At 35.9% G+C, this 17045-nt stretch overlaps 1 protein-coding gene across 2 annotated transcripts in view; it reads right to left on the bottom strand.

Annotated features, from left to right (window-relative positions):
- Window positions 1–17045, bottom strand: part of LRRK2 (leucine rich repeat kinase 2) — an 80991-nt gene that overhangs the window by 25805 nt on the left and 38141 nt on the right. For both annotated transcript variants that reach the window (XM_080391749.1, XM_080391748.1), the window contains 16 exons: window positions 15332–15425; window positions 13290–13476; window positions 12718–12899; window positions 12071–12300; window positions 10934–11061; window positions 9465–9683; window positions 7035–7236; window positions 6445–6533; window positions 5400–5587; window positions 4413–4567; window positions 3303–3449; window positions 2958–3149; window positions 2072–2218; window positions 1645–1745; window positions 1280–1470; window positions 508–668 (listed from right to left, as the gene is read on the bottom strand). In XM_080391749.1, the coding sequence (XP_080247875.1) occupies window positions 508–668; window positions 1280–1470; window positions 1645–1745; window positions 2072–2218; window positions 2958–3149; window positions 3303–3449; window positions 4413–4567; window positions 5400–5587; window positions 6445–6533; window positions 7035–7236; window positions 9465–9683; window positions 10934–11061; window positions 12071–12300; window positions 12718–12899; window positions 13290–13476; window positions 15332–15425 (2613 nt within the window). The remainder of the gene's footprint in view (window positions 1–507; window positions 669–1279; window positions 1471–1644; window positions 1746–2071; window positions 2219–2957; window positions 3150–3302; window positions 3450–4412; window positions 4568–5399; window positions 5588–6444; window positions 6534–7034; window positions 7237–9464; window positions 9684–10933; window positions 11062–12070; window positions 12301–12717; window positions 12900–13289; window positions 13477–15331; window positions 15426–17045) is intronic.

Genomic DNA, 17045 nt, shown 5'->3' with positions numbered 1-17045 from the left:
TGAAGTCACGCCCTCATGCACAATTTCCAAGAGCTAAAGGCACTTTTTGAAGTTGTTAAATTGTTCAGTGCTTTAAAATGGATACTAATATGTTCTCTCTAAAGTCAGGGAACACTGCGGGTATTTATTGCCCTTAAAAGAAATTAATACCTACCTATGCATTACTGAAAATTAAAATGACAAATAATTTTATCAGTATAATTTCACTATCACAATAACTGTACTAAAACAGGACAGCAAAAATATTACAATGAATGTATGCGATTTAATTTGTTCTTGTTTCAAACCTTTAGTATACTCCCTGGTTCTTCTAAAAGGGGTTAAGACATGAATAGGAAGAAAGGCCAAGAGGTATAAATCTGGCATCACAACTTGTAATATGACTAGGACTGTATTTTGTGATTTTGACTAGAATATAGATTTAAGTTACTTCTTACAAACTACATAAAAAACCATATTGGCTATTTTTTGGCATAACGCACTGTAAAACAAAGCATTTTTCCGTACCTGGTGTGCCTTCAGAGGTTTTTATTCCCATTCGGCAACAATACTGGGCAATGCCATAGTCAGCTATTTTTGCAATAACAGCTGAATTGGGATATAGGGTAAAGAGCAACACATTGTGAGGCTTTAAATCACGGTAGATGATCATTGCTGAATGCAGGTACCTGTTAATCAAAAAACTATTTATTGAAAGCATTCATAATTCAGGGACGCATCTATACACACATACTGAATGCATTATTCCCACAACAGTGAATTGTGCTTTCAAAATGTCAAACATCACCAACACGATACTGCCTTATTGGATATTGACTTCAGAATTGTTCTGAAATGCTGTTTACTGATACATAAACATTGCAGTACCAAGTCTTATCTGAAGTTGTCACTGGCACTTTGAAATCTGAATCTTAGAAGTTTAAGCTTCACTGGTCCCTTTTCAGGTTTTGTCCTGAGGACGTTCATGGACTTCCAGAACTTTAAAAGTGCACTAAATTAATTGCTTTGACATTTTAATAAGAAATCAACAATCACATAGAAATTCCACCCAGAGCTCTTTGCTATTTTTCTATTTATATGAGCACCACTTATTAGCAGAAAAAAAACAGGTAGCAAAAGTTTGTGTCATATATCAGCTAATCAATCATTAGAATAGGAGCATTTGTCTGACCCAGGGAATGTTCTGCTTGAGATAAAAGAAAATAGAAGCTTTTCATTTGCAGTAGATCCTACTTGCAGCTGTACCCTGTTTTTACAGCAATGTAGAAGTCACACTTGCCTTAAGCCATCAGCCACATGTAGAGCTATTCTGTGCTGAAGTGTTCTAGTTAAACTTGCATTGTCTTGTTGAAGCAAACGATCAAGAGATCCTTTAAGGGCTAATTCCATCACCAGCATACGGGGACGGATTGCAGCAGCCAGCAGAGACACTAAACTGGGGTGATGGAGGTGACAAAGCACTGCAAGCTCCTGTAAATTGTAAAATCAGATGAAATAATGCAAATAGCATAATCTCTGTAACTCTGAAGTAAACTCAGAAATTTTTCGGAGTGAAGTCTTAAATTTAGTTAAGCTTTTTAAGCTCTTCACTAGGGTTGGTATTCCAAGAGCAGCACTAACAGAAAAAAAGGCAGTATTTCTTACTTGTCTTAGGAGCCTGAGGGAAGTATGTTTATTGAAAATCTTTACAGCAACCTCTTCTCCACCATAGGATGCACGGTACACAGATCCAAACCCACCATCACCTTTTCAACGATAAAATTGAGAAGAGTATTAAAAACTAAGGGATATCACCATTTCTCAAAAAAATAGCTGAAAGTATACAATTTTAAAATGCGTGGATCATCTACTGTGTTAAGCTTCCTGATCAGTAATCTAAACACATTAAAAAGTGCCCTAGCATACACGTTAATGCAAAATGGAAAACTCAATAACCTGAAATTCAGAATACCTTAAAAAATACATTGCCACAGAAAAGAAATCTCTAAAATGTTTTCCATATGTTGCAGAACTGACTTCCATAGATTTGTTTTCATAAGGTCTGTAAAAAACCCTACAAAATAATGCCTACCCAAGAGAAATTCAGGAGCTTCATCAAATTCCAGGTCATCATTGTTCAACATTATATCTCTAGGCAAATCAGCCAGTATCAGATCAGGAGCAATCTGAGCTATTGGAATGGTATGTCTTGGTTGATCTGGATTTACCAAAAGGTCACCTAAGAAAAACAAATGAAGTAATTACAAAACTCACAAGGGTAGTCATCATTCAAAAGGCACTGAAAGGTACATGGATCTCTGTGAGTGCATATGATCAACATACCTAAAACTAAATTCATATATGTGTATATATATATATATGTACGCACACACACAAGCATACACGTACATATATATGGAACAGCATAATAATTAAGTTTGCCATTCAACTTAATGTATCTTACATGTTTAAGTATTTCCAAGATTCTGTATATGTACCAATCAAATCTGAGAGCAACTGCTGTCATACAACACCAAACTAACCAAGATATTATCATTCTGTCTATAAAAAGAAAGAATTCTGTTAGTATGTAGAATGTAATCCTGAAAATTACCTTTTAAATTACTGCTGTACGTGGTCCAGCCAAAAGATCTAGTATCAGTTTTACTATGTGCTGGATTCAATTCCATGTATGAAGTTGCATTATCAGTATCATCAGTAAATGATTCTTTTCATTATTGCAATTTATACATGACTATATAGAGAAGCTGCAAACTGCCCCATATTCTACACTTACACAGATGACTCTTGCATTAAAAAAAAAAGAACAAATTGTTTTTTACTTATATTGTAATTATTTCTTACAGAAATGAAGTACTTTTAAATAATGTGAAGTACCCAAATGTCATAAAGGGGATGTCATGTAATATTTATCTACATACATATGGACCTCTATACACCTCAAATGGCATATATACCTTCTTCGGCTTTTTTAAGTAAGTCATCAAGTAGTATTTTTTGGTGTTCTTCACCATCCTGAAAGCTGTACAGAGCCCATTTCTTCAACAGTGTTTCCCCTTCACCACATACATCTATATCCAGCAAACCTGGAAACCATTCTTCCATAAGAGAATCTATGTGATCCACAACTTGCCCCAAAAGGATGCACCCTTTAAGAAACAGAAAGAGGGAAATTACAGCTTTAATCTGCCATACTTGTAATTACAAAGCTAAACTCTACATTCCAAAGGCAAAAGCACAACAAACCAAAATACCAAGCTGTAATCAAACTGGAGCAAAAACCAGGCTCAGGAATAATTAACCTTTTCTGCAAGAAGGTGCTGTAATTTTCAAGAAGCTGTCTGGGTTGTTGTCAAATGCTGCTGATTCCACTAGACAATAAGCTTCAGGAGACCAATTCAAGTAGATGCCTTGTCTCCAATACATTCTGTTAGGACGAAGAGCTCGCTCTAGAACACACAAAATTAGATTAAAAATCTGATCGCCAATATGAAGGTCATATTTTAAAATATTTGGAATAATTCATGGTAATTTACATATTTAATTATAATTGTAGATTTATGCCTACCCAAATAACAAATAAAATAAAGGCTACATCACTGCAGACAGAATAACCCCACAAAAGCTGAATAATACATCAATTGGTATATGGTTCTGTAAGGCACATCCACATACTCAATATTTAATCAGATGGTATGTCACATAGCAGGAGATGCATGCAGGGATTACAGAAACACTTAGGTACTTTCAGAATATCTTATGTAACATATGAAATAAAGTAAATTATTTAAATTTTTCCTCTATCACACACTCATGAAATAGCAAGATGTGACTGGAATTCTATGCTTGGGAGGGAACTGAATGCCAGGAGAGCAGGCAGTTATAAATCATATTTGTAGAGCATTAGCAATGCATATTTTTCATACTTTACTTGTCACTAGTATTCATAAATTACACATTAAAAAAACCCACAGATGAATGAAATGGCAAAGATCACCAGATAATTCTGTGCTTTGACAGGAGAACTATTGGAAAAAAATTAAAGACACCTCCTCCCTCCCCTTCCCCCTTCTGATAAAAGCAAAGTTCTTAGACTTTCATAAAGGAAGAACAAACAAACCTGAAGAAAAGCAGTTTGGTTTTCTGTGGAAGATCTATTCTTTCCTATTTGAAAGAATGTGAAGGAGAGAAATAGGTTGCTTACAACCTTCAATTTCTTTTGCACACCACTGTAAAGATCAGGCACTATCTGTTCCTGGATATTTCTAAGTTACAGAAATGACCACTGTTCTTTTTCTCATATTTGTGAAGTGGCCAGCAAAACAACTTTGGGTATTAGAGCTTTAACATGCAGGTATTGGCATTCAAAGCAAACATGCTCACTCTTGCTTTTAAAGATAAAAGGTATGTACCTCTTCCTGATAGCATGTAAGGTGATATTTCAAGCAACCTGTTGATCAGCCTGGACCAAAATCCCATAGGAAAGTACGGCATCTCATAAAGCCTGATGATAATTTCTGAATTCTCACAGTGGGGAAGCTCTATAACAGGCCTGTGATCAGACAAACTGAAAGAATAAAAATATTAGGCAGTATTTAATAGTGTACTTTATTCCAAACTGACTGATGAAATACATTATTTATTATGTAAAATATATTATTTATTGATGAATGAATGATTAAAATGATCAGGGAGCAGACAGGTAGTGTATTTGCTTATTCTGTGTGCTTGTGCTAGAGTGAAGTTCTGCTGTAATTTAAACCCAACAGAACTTCACTAACTTTGAAGAAACTCTAATCAATGCAACCATGCAACACTCTCTCCATTAAGCAACATAAACATTATTAAACACATCAGGGAAATCTGTAACTCAGGCAAAGGAACTGTGCTGTTTGCTTCAGATAAAACAAAAAGATTGCATCCAAATTCGTAACACTTTTTTTGTGACCACATTTAATAGCTAGACTGTTTGGAGGAGATATCGCCTCTGAGTAACCTGACTATGATTTTCACTCCAAGCAAACAGGCTACAGAAATTCATGGTTATATTTTATATTGCCATAAATATCTGTAATGCTGGCACACTGTAATGTAAAGCCAAACTATAATTTTCCTGCTGTAGTCTCAAAGCATGGTAAGTGTAAAAGAAATATTATCCTCATGAAGCTTTTTATCATTTATAGATTCCATTTACCTACCACGCTAATATAAGTTTTATCTGCTACAAGTTCAGCTTAACATGTCTGAAAGCATTTACTAAAACGTAGTGTAATAAGTATATATCATGCTTTCATATACCAAATTGCTTTGATGATCAGTTAAAATAGTTAGCCTGATGGGAGGTTTTTATTTTGATCGATCTCTATGGCTGTCATTTGTGGGTTTAGCTCTTTGCTTACCTGCTTGGGATTAGAAGTTGATCCTCTCCTAATGGCAAAGCAATCTGAAACTTTTCCAGAAGCTTAAAGTATTGTGACATGTAGATCTTAGGAAACTTTCTCTTCTTTAAAAGGAATTTTTCCACATCTGAACGCTTTACAATTCCCTTAGGATATTTAGAAAAGCCTTCCACTTTCACTGTCAGAATCTTTCAAAAAAACCCACAACAATTTCAGGCATATAGTCATCATTAGATCACATTTTTCTGACAAACTTTGTTCCCTGGAATATTTGGTATCCTATTATTTAGGTGGAAATTTAGGTGGAAAAAATGAACTCCATTTCACAGTGAAACCAAACATTTCCATAATGCTAGCCAGCAAGAAGACAGCAGTGAAAAAATTTGACCTGTCCAAGCCACTGTGCATTATTCTTCAGTAGCTTTGACTGTGTGTTGTGATCTTCTAGGTCTTTTTAAACTCTTAATTCCACCAGCTTTAACAGCTCAAAAAACTTACATTTTTGCCACCCCATTTCCTGCACTGAATGAAAGGTAGTTTCAGAAGTTCGGAAATCTGGATCTATACAAAATATTTTTGAGAGTGTTTCTAGATCAACACTCCAACCATGGTTTCACTTGAGCAGTCAGTCTGCCATACTTTTGTCCCAACATGTGAAACCATCTCACTTGCTCTCCTCTGCCATCAATACCAAACATACAATGACCCTTCTTCCCCCATTCTTACTACTCTAACCCAGAGTTCCAGCTTTCACCTCAACCTATTGCAACATATTGCGGAATTACTTTGCATCCGTGGAGTTTTTCTATTCTGTATGTATTCTTGTGTCTGGTGCAGCTTAAGAACATAAAACCACTGAGACAGAGAGCTGTCTGGAAAGCAAAGGGAACAGAAAGAGCCAGGTAAGCCAATCTGGGACCTGAGAAAATTCTAGATCATGAAAGAGTAAAGAAATGGTGAAGAAGAATCACTGGTAAGTTACAGTGGTTTCAGGCAGGGGAAAAAGTTCCATGAATGTGTAAACAAAAAATAATCAGAGTCTAACCTGTGCCATGATTTTACATAGCCACTTAGGATCTACAAAATACAGATCTCTTAGCTGTAGCGCTGGGTCTTGAAAATGGAGGAGTACACCTGTGCAAAGAATATTTTAATTAGCAATACATTTGTCAAGCTCCACTAAACAAAGTAAACACCCCGCTCTGGACTGTTTTTGTTTTGTGACTTGACATAAGCAATTTGGATAATAAATGCAGCTATTGAATTTATGTCAATATCTCGAGAAAGTAGAATGCAATCATGGTTTGTTCAGCTTTACCTTTATTTTCAGGTGGTTTGTTAGATTTGTAACCTGACTTGCTATACTATTCAAGTTACTACAGCAATTGCATCTTTCTTCAGAAACAGCAGGTATGATGTTTTCAAGGAGGGGTCAGAGATATAAATTGTTACAGTAGTGACCCTCTGTATCATGGAATTCCTTTACGACATAATAAGCTGGATTATCAAACTAACGTTACCAAGGTTAAGCATTTCAGCTCAACACTTTGTGGCGTTTAAAAACATGTACAAGTCTGTCTGCTGCGGATTTACCACAAAGTGCTAAAAACCATACATTTGAAGGTAATATTTTACCTGATTCATTCAGAAAGTGAATTGCGTGAGGGAGTTCATTTTCATCCAACTGTAACTGGCTGTCTTGTACCAGTTCCAGTAAATGTTTCTGATCAATCACGGGAAATTCAGTTGGGACATTTTCCCGTTCCAGCAGAATTCTCTTCTCTAACTCCAGGTAGCTGTCAGGAATTAGTTGGCCAACGACTGGTTGATCTCTGATCTGTATAATTAGGAATAATAATCTTAAATGTATTAATTTATTAATGTGAAAAGCAGACAATAAATCAAGATATAAGGTGGATATGTCCACTCAATAATAGCAGCAGAAGGAAGAACACTCACTCACGTATTGACTAACGTGACTTCTGAAAGTTAGATGTAACTAATTCTTCTTTCAAAATTATTATATGAATGTCTTTCTATAAATGAATACTCAAAATATTTCCATATTACATGTACATAAAAAGAAATTATGTCTTCTGAGAAGACATCAGTTCAAAGAGAAGCTTTGATTTGAAGTGAAAGGAAACTATTCACTGTATGAACAGATGACGTCATACATCTCAGGTTAACACAAGACTAGGCAAATGAGGAAAAAAAAAAAAGATACTTCTTGTCATCTGTAATATCACTAGACATGTCTTTAGATAAACTGGGGACAAAAGGGTAGTACGTCAGTTAAAAGTTTCCACTGCTGACAGTCAGCAGACAAAAGGAGAGGAAGAAATAAGTTTAGCCAGGTATGTAACACTTAAGGGAAACAGAGTCAGGTGCTTTGCCCATTTCCCGAGTGTGATCTCCTTTCTGGACACATCCTTTGACCTTTGGTGTTAGCTGGCTCCTGACCAGGTTTTTCTTTCTCCATGGGTGCTGAGCTAGCAATTTTTTAAGGAAATGGAAAACAATTCCCCCAACATTTCCAAACTGGTTGCTTAGTTTGTGATTTTCCTCTCAAAGAAGTTAAACACCAATGCACTGTGGCATTTTTATGTATCAAAAATGTAATTAGCACCTTGTGAAAATGTAACTAGTATCTCGTGTAATTTCAAAGACTCAGAGCACTTGATGACAATGTAGAAAACTCACTTTGTCTAACTTCTAAGCAGGTAACTCGTAACACTCCTTTCACAAAGTGTCTACATTATTTACAGAAACTACCTCCTTTACTTCAGGCTACCTTACATTTGCGTAGAAGTTTAAAGATCAGCTTAAGTCATAGACACAAGAGATGTGGAGGTTACAGGAACGATTTTTGTGTACCTATGAGTGAAATGTTTTCATAAAGCAGAACTTCTCCTGAGCGTTGAAGAAGTATGGTAAGATATAGGGCACCATACAGCTTTACAAACTCATTCATGCTTACTGGATGTATGAGAAGTGGAATTAACCAATTCCATCTGAATAGGCCACCTCATTGCCACTTAGCACTGGTTAGCTATTCCTTAACTGTGGAAGGAAGTTATGCACATTATGAAAGTGGCTAAGCTGGTAGTTTCTGAGAGAGAAACAAGAGGTGTGCACACGCTTTCTCTCCTTTGTATCACCACCACCGTGAGGCTGGTCATAAATACAGCATTTGCTCTAACACATTTTCTCAGCAGTAATTCAGAAGAAATTTGGGCTCTGCTATGATTTATGAAGTTCTGCCATAGACTTCAGTAGCCCAGGACATCACTTTTTCTCTTTAACATGTTATGACTGATGTAGTATCAATGATAAAAATAAAATTATGTATATTCTTTTTGCTACGGATTGGAACCTGTCTGTCTATAAGCTCCATGCCTGGGCTAGTCTCTTCATGCTTGTCATGCACACTTACAGCTTCACGCTGTGGCTAAGGAGATAGCAGGGAATGAGCAGTAGGGCTGACTTTGGAGACAACAGAACTAGAAGTGCAGATTCACCAGTAGGAGGATCATTCAGTCCAAGGGGTTGTCTTTTCCTGCTTTAATTCACATTTCTCTTTCTAGGAATAGTTTCATACTTTGTTAAACGAAGTCAGTAAATGGAGAATTAGTTGGGCTTTCAGAAAACATAAAATCTTATTTCCTGCTCCCCTGAAATCTTGCAATACTTATTATTTCAATTACATGCTGCCATCCAACAAAAAAAAGTTTTTGATCAGATTTCTTTGTAAAAAAAAAAGGCTTTTTAAAAAATAAATATTCTGTTTGTGGCCCTAATGCTTGAAAACACAGTTTAGCTGAGATATTTACTAAGTTGATTTTTTTGGTAGAAAATGGAATTGAAAAAAACCCTGGTGATTTTCCTTCATGATTTTGCTGTGTGTGACATTTTACAGAAGGCAAGATGAGTTTGCTGTCACACTAAAAACGTATTTATTTATGTTTATGTATTTATGTTTATTTATGTATTAATGTTTAAAAAAATGTGTTTACTTAATTAAAACAAGGATGTTTTCAACATTACTAACAGTATGTAGCTTACCTTGAAACGAAGACTCTCCTTTATTATGATTTTCCGAAGTCTGATAATGGAATCTGATTCTTCCGTAGCATTCACAAAGTGATAATCTTGGATTGCTGGGAAGCCTCGCTTATTCAACAGCTCTCTAGTAATTTTACTCATGCAGGCCTTACGTTGCATTTCGTCAGAAACATCTAAGTGAGTGCCAACAAGAATGACGGGGGATGTGGAAGCTCGAGCCTGTTAGTAAGATCCATACAGTCAATTAACTCAATAGTGACTGTTGATCTTATTGTTTTATATCCACATAAAATGTGAGCAATTTAGCAAAAAAATCAATATAATGAAAGTAACCATTCCCCCCTCTTTAAATATACCTCTTTTAAATAAGTTTGAAATCTGAAATACTGTTTCATGTCTTTACTCAGAGTAAGTTTAAACTGCAATCCCATGTAACAACCTTGACTGGATAAGGCAGTAAAAATACATCAGCCTACAAATACAAAAACATACTTTTTAACATACAGGGAGCAGACTATTTTAAAATAAAAATACTAAAAAAATCAGATTTTTCTAAAAGGAAACAGTATAGATGCGGATTTCAAACTTTGCAGACTAATAACATTGTCAGTAAAATAGAGGGACAACTGTATTTTTCATTTAAAACGCCCAGCAAACGGAAAAGCAAAGTTGTGTGCTAGTTGTCATCAGAACAGTGCAGCAATGGAACATCAGGAAATACTGCACAGCAAAGAACACATCAGAAATAGCCTTTATCAACAGTAAACTGACTGTAACCCTCTGTCCTGTATCATTGCTCAAGGTGAAAAGGGTCAAATCCACAAGTTTAACAAAAAAGATCAGTATACAAAATCTTTATGTAATCGCATTGCCCAGCCATGGCTAACCATAATACAAAAGGAAAAGATAAGTAATGCTCACTCACCATGGAGTGATTCCACCAAATGAAAATAAAACACAGCAAAAGAAAAATATATAGGCAGATTCTCAGATCAATTTCCCTACCACAGTCCTGGAATCATTCCTGTTAACAATAGGATGCTAAACATACATTTAAGGCATGGTTTCAAACTGCATCTAGTCAGTTTTAAATTAGTCAAATTCTTATTTCCCCCTGAATTTGCAGTGGCATAAAAGGAAAAGCAGGTTTCACTCGTCATCCCTTTAATACTACCCCTTTCTCATTTTTACTAGTCAACTCCAAATATTGCCAGAACATACGAACCATTCTTTTGCACATCGTTCTGTACATTTTAAGTACAAAATGTGGCTGATCATGTCTTTGTATGTCTACAAATATTTTCATATCCAATATATGATGTATCTCAGCTCTTATTTAATCTTACTACTTTTATTTGCTGAAGAGCTTCTTTCTTCTTCCTCTATCTAAAAATATTTGTGGTTAATTTGCTGTTCATCAACAGCTCCCTGGAAAGTGGAATTCCATTCTGTACGTATCTATGACTTACCTTGATGTTAAAAAGCCATGGCTTCATAGCATCCACCTCTGTTTGTCCTTTGCTGAGATCATAAACAGCAAGATATAAAGCTCTTTGGGTCATAAAATGAGGATGGGTACTGTAGAACTCTTCCTGTCCTAATGATAAAAATTTTCTACTGTTTAGTACTTTTCTCACTGAACATCTTCAGATCACAAAAAGGTGGCAGAATACTTATTCTCAGATCACTAATCCACACATTAATTAATGCTTACAGAAAATTACCGAAATTGACAGAAAACGTGTAATAACCACACCTTTTATGTAGGTATTCTGTGGTAGCTCATTGACTGAAGTGTATGTTGAAATATGTAAGTTGGTTTTAAATCATGAAGTGTAAGATTTAACAACTGGATAAACATGGTTGCTACAAAGACAATCTGAAAGGTCGTGATTCTTTTAAAGCTCCAATATCGAATTTCTCCCTCACTCCTTCCTTCCTTCTTCCCTCTCTTTCTATCCTTTCAGCAGCTTCAAAACAGACTCCTGTTTGATTAAGCACTCAAAATCACAACTGAAGCTGGACATTCAGCTTGAATGCTGCTCTTCTGTGCTTACCCGTTGTGACACAGACTGCATTTAAATGATCAGGGACCAGTGTTTAAAAATAACTTTTCTGTAGCCTAAAATACCCCTGAATTTTAGAAGTGCTTCTGGAGTCCCCCAAAGTTAGAAAGTTTTCCAAAAGCTCAAAGTTCGAAGACTCCTCCTAAGCGCTTTGTTATCTCTGACCTTACAGAACAGTGATACTGTAGAGCCTAGAGAGACCCAGGCTATAAGAGGAAGAAACAGAGTTGAGTGGAAAATGATTCTTCTGGTGATTACAAGCAGTTTCTTACTATTCTGAAATGACAGCTCTGAAGCACCATGGTTGAAACGAGTGGTCAGACCACAGTTGGTGATGAGAAATTCCTGAGGCTTTGTATTAAATTTGATGGATTAGCTGCCAATTTACAGCATTCACTGATTTATAAGTGGTCACTTGCACTTTGGTGTAAATTTGCATGATTCTACTGTACACAATTCAAAATTTCACAGGCTGACTATAAGTGTAAGTAATGCATTAATGGGTTAGAAAAGACAAAGGACAATAAGCTCTTGAAATACCTCCAAAATCCCACACATTTAATATAAGCTCTTTCTTCATTTTGCCTTTCCCTTGAATGATCCAGTCTTTTACATCAATGCCTACTGTAGGTTTTGGAGAGCCCAATTCTGTTCGTTTGCATTTCATTAGCTGTTGTAGCAGGGTCGTTTTCCCACTGCCAGTGTTTCCAACAATCATGAGCTTCATTCTGTTATAAGGTACAGCCTTCTTCAGTCGTTGTTGAAGAAATCTGGCATTAAAAAGTTTGCAAAGCTCACAGAAGTGTATAATAAAGAAGAATATCAACAGAACTCAAGAGCGGTCTATTCTAATTTCTGATTTGAAAGTTAAAGCTTAATTCAGAATGTGTCTGGTTTTGGCTTGTAGTTACCCAAAAATGTGTTCCGTGCAATGCACTTGGGAACACAAGAAACATTAGAAATAATTCATAAGCACCATTTATTGCATGGTCTAGAGAAGCACCAAATTCAAGAATACCATTACAGTCTAAATGACTATAATCTATTTTATCTGTGCGCGTTGATATATGATGTGATACCTTCCATAGAGTAGCACGCTGGATTTCATATGACAAACCAGCACGTCCTTTCAAAGCATATCCCAAGAGAGCAAAACAAGAATATTCAAGCACAATAGGGCAACAAACCTGATAATGTCTCTGGCTTTGCATCCTACATGTTTGAAATCCAAATTAAGATGGAGTCCTTCCAAAGGAAGATCCCAGATTTTGGACAATCTTCCCATTTCATCTGGAAAGAATCTCAAATCGGGATTATAACTTACATCCAGAGAAGTCAGGTTCTCTAGGAAGCCAATCTGAGGAGGAATCTAAATAAAAGAACATTTAATGGGCAATTAAACATTTAAAAAAAAACAAGTATGAGCATGAATACATTAGATATTTATCAAAACTAGGTATTATTTTTACGACTGAAGTTTAACTTTTTTTAATAAACAGGCCTACTATCCCACACTAATAGACAAAGGACCTCATAACGCATTCATTATACAAACTGATTGTGATTATATGACACATTCCAGACAGAAAAGCTTAATAGAATATGATGATTTTCATTCACAGGAAGTATTGTTTGAACTTACATACCCTTTTACTGATAGAATTTACAGTGATATTACAGGTGACAGGAAAATCAAATGAAAAACTGCATTCAATTGAAAAGTGATTTCTTTTTCTTTAGGTAGAATCTTACACTTTACCTCCTTTAACTTGTTGTGGGACAAGTGTAGCTTTTCTAGCCTAGACCATGCACATGCCTTTTCACTCAAGTCCAAGACGTCTATTTGATTATGATTAAATAACAGCTCCCTTAAGTTTAATGATTTCCAGTGCATTGGTCCAGGCAGGCTTATGATCTTGTTTTGGCTTAAATCTACTGATCGCAAACTAAAAACATGAAAATAAAAGAGAGAAGTTAGCAAATGAAAAAAATAAAACTGAGATTAACTGGAACTGTATTTAATTTTTAATAAATAAACAAATGGATTAGATATCGGAACAGACAGTTTTCTGACAGGAATGTAGATAGAAGACAACAGAGAATTACTACTATAAGCAAAAGCAATTAAGATGATATTGTAAGTAGGTCTTCATTACCTCAGAAAAAACTATAAGAAAATACATATGATTGGTTCAGCATAATATTCTTTCAATGTATTTGTGAATGAAATTGCCTGCTTATGAAAATAAACATCCACACTGTACTGTGTGTATATGTTTGAGACAGTAACTTAGAGAGTTACTTTAAATAAGTGTACATATTGTGATAACCGTCCACTTCTTTCTACGATTTGCAAACATGCATGACTATTCAGATTAGTAGAAGACACAGATGGTACACTCCTGTAGTGCAAATACTCAACTGTAAACAGTACAGTTAATGTAAGTTTATACACATGTAACAGAGAATAGAGTTTAGCTCAGGATTCCAGTTACAGGTGAGTGCAGGACTATGGGGTACACTGTTATGTGCAATGTCTAACCTACTAGAATAGATGTATTAAAAAAGTTAATTGCAATCTAACATAATATTAATAAGTATTTTCATGTGATTTTTGTATAAATTTCAAATTAAAAAAAAAGCAACCAGGAACTTCCTGGTATTATTATCAACTCATTCGAATTCAAGATTCCACTTAAAAACTATGGAACCTCGCTGGGTGATCTGAACTGCTCTTTCTTGTTCTTAACTTAGGTAACATCACATGGTATGAATACATCACTCTCTTATCAGAATCTTTCTATTAACGTATGTTTGTAAACACATGTATGTGCATAAATCATATAGTTCAACTACAGATGTATTTAAGAACTACTTAAAAAAAGAACATTCTCTAAGTCATCTATTGGACAAGTATGCTGTTTGTGTTACTGTGGAACATGAAGCATGCAAAACATCCATGCAACTCCTTATTGATTTGTCTGGGCCGGGAGATGGAGAACCTGAATTCTGCACCTTTTTCAACACATCCATTAAATTTGCTGCTGTGAATATAAGAGTTAGCACGCTGAAACAGTGTAATATCATGTTAATAATGATGTGCTCTATGTAAATTTCATTAAGTTCAGAAATCTGTGGATCTGCCTGGCCCATGGTGCCATCAGCACTCACATCTACCCATATCTATTAGACAACTGATCTGATCATCTCTTCCAAGCACTCCTTCCACAATTTGATTCTAGTGACTTGCTAAGGTCAGTAACTTCTATAAAAAAAAAAAAAAAACAAAAAAAATGCAAAAAAAAGCAGAAGTCTGATATTCACATGAATAATGCTTTGAAGGTATAGCAAAATAAAGGTCACATGCATCTTTATCACAATTCCATCCAGAGGAAGTGTCATTCTCTGAGAATAAATATCTTGTGATATTTGGGAAGTGAAAAACTAATCTCACCAGCCCTGTGCAAAAGTCTGCAGAGCTTGAAAAGGAGAAATTGCCAGTATCTTTATATGTTGGTTTCAAGAAAATAATAAATTCATTCTTTTCTTCTCAGCAAGAATTGTCAGCTTCAGCAGTCAAGCAATACATTTTCAACAATGATTTGAATCTCAGGTACAGAATTTCTCAAAATAATAAAGAAAATGTGATTGATCTGTCTTCAGTTAAAAGCTACTGGTTTGGTTTTAACCTGCTGAGAATCAGTAAAACATGCAGAATTTTCTGCTTAACAAAGGTCTTGCCATCAGATTTTTTTCATTAAGAACTTCACATTAACTTCAATAAATAAAATAATAACTTACTGTGGTAGAAGAAGAATGGCTTCTGGAACATTAATAAAACGATTTTGGGATAATTTTAAGCTTGTTATGCTGGATGACAGGTCAGGTATTATTTCTAGAGCAGAAAAGAGGTTAATCCTATTACTTTTCAGAACTGTTTAAATTATTTTAAGACTGGAATCTTCTAAAATCAAAGACAGACAGGAAGAACAGTCTATCGTCTCCTATACACAGGTCTTTGTACAAGCTACCAAAGCAGAATCTGAATTTTTTTTTTAAAGCTTATTTAAAACTGAACTCCCAAAATGGAAGAAGTTTAGAACTGAGTTAACGTGTTGGTTTTTATCACATTACTTACTGCTATACTTCATCTCATGTTGGCATTAAACACTGAAATAATCTTACTTACATTTACTGTATCGTCAGTATATATCACATTCCTATAGTTCACCCAGTGAGTGGGTCTTATGCATATAAAAATGACTGTAATGGTTCAGCTGTGTTTAATGCAGGTCTAAGTGTTACTTTCTGAAATACTGTGACAATAATTCAAAATGGAAGATTTTATGTCTTGAAAACAGAATTTCTGTCAGTAACTTATGAACTCCTGCAGTATCATTAAAATCTCATTTACGTCATTTGTATTTTTCATAGGTAAATTAATTTTGACATCTTGGTATAATATATGCTAAGCCACTGAAACACACTCTGGACTCAATTCAAGTGTTTAAACACTGGGTTCCGCTGAAGGTGATCTGCCCTGTGGTACCCTCAGCTATCTGCATGTGGCTTGGAGATGCAACATAGGAGCTATGGAAGACCTGCTTTTTCTGGACCAGAAGCTGTAAGCCATGTGGGATATTTCAGGGCATCTCAAATGACACCCGTGTTCAGCCAAGTGAATGAAAACTTCTGTCTTATTCAGAAGACAATGCCGGATACAGTGTGGTAATGCTCAGAATCACAGAACCATTTAGGTTGGAGGAGACCTTAAAGATCATAAAGTCCAACTTAACCTAGTACTGCCAAGTCCACCACTAAACCATGTCTCTAAGTGACACACTTACACGTCTTTTAAATACCTCCAGGGATGGTGATCCAACCACTTCCATGGGCAGCCTGTTCCAATGCCTGACAACCCTTTGAGGGAAGAAATTTTTCCTAATATCCAACCTAAACCTCCCCTGGAGCAACCTGAGGCCATTTCCTCTTGTTCTATCACTTGTTCTTTGGGAGAAGAGATGGACACACGCCTCGCTAGAACATTCAGTCAGGTAGTTGTAGAGACTGATAAGGTCCCCCCCTGAGTCTCCTCCTCTCCAGGCTAAACACCCCCAGCTCCCTCAGCTGCTCCTCACAGGACTTGTCCTCCAGACCCTTCACCAGCTCCGTTGCCCTTCTCTGGACACGCTCCCCCACCTCAATCTTTCTTGTAGTGAGGGGCCCAAACCTGAACCCCGTGTTTGAGGTGCAGCCTCACCAGTGGCCAGTACAGGGGGATGAGCACTGCCCTGGTCCTGCTGGCCATGCTATTCCTGCTACAAGCCACCAGGATGCTTACATGATATGTATTTCAGTACAGTACTAAACCTGTATTAGAATTAGATTTGCAAGCTAACTTTGAAAGATTTCCTCTGCTTTGAACCTTCCCCAACAGTATGCATGATCTCAAGTACACTCAAACATTTTTATAGCACCCACTACAAATGTAAAAACAAAATGACTTACACCAAGT

The sequence above is a fragment of the Falco punctatus genome (genome assembly GCF_963210335.1).
Source record: "Falco punctatus genome assembly, chromosome: 6".
NCBI classification, from domain to species: Eukaryota; Metazoa; Chordata; class Aves; order Falconiformes; family Falconidae; genus Falco; species Falco punctatus.
This window is presented reverse-complemented; position numbering and strand designations above follow the sequence as displayed.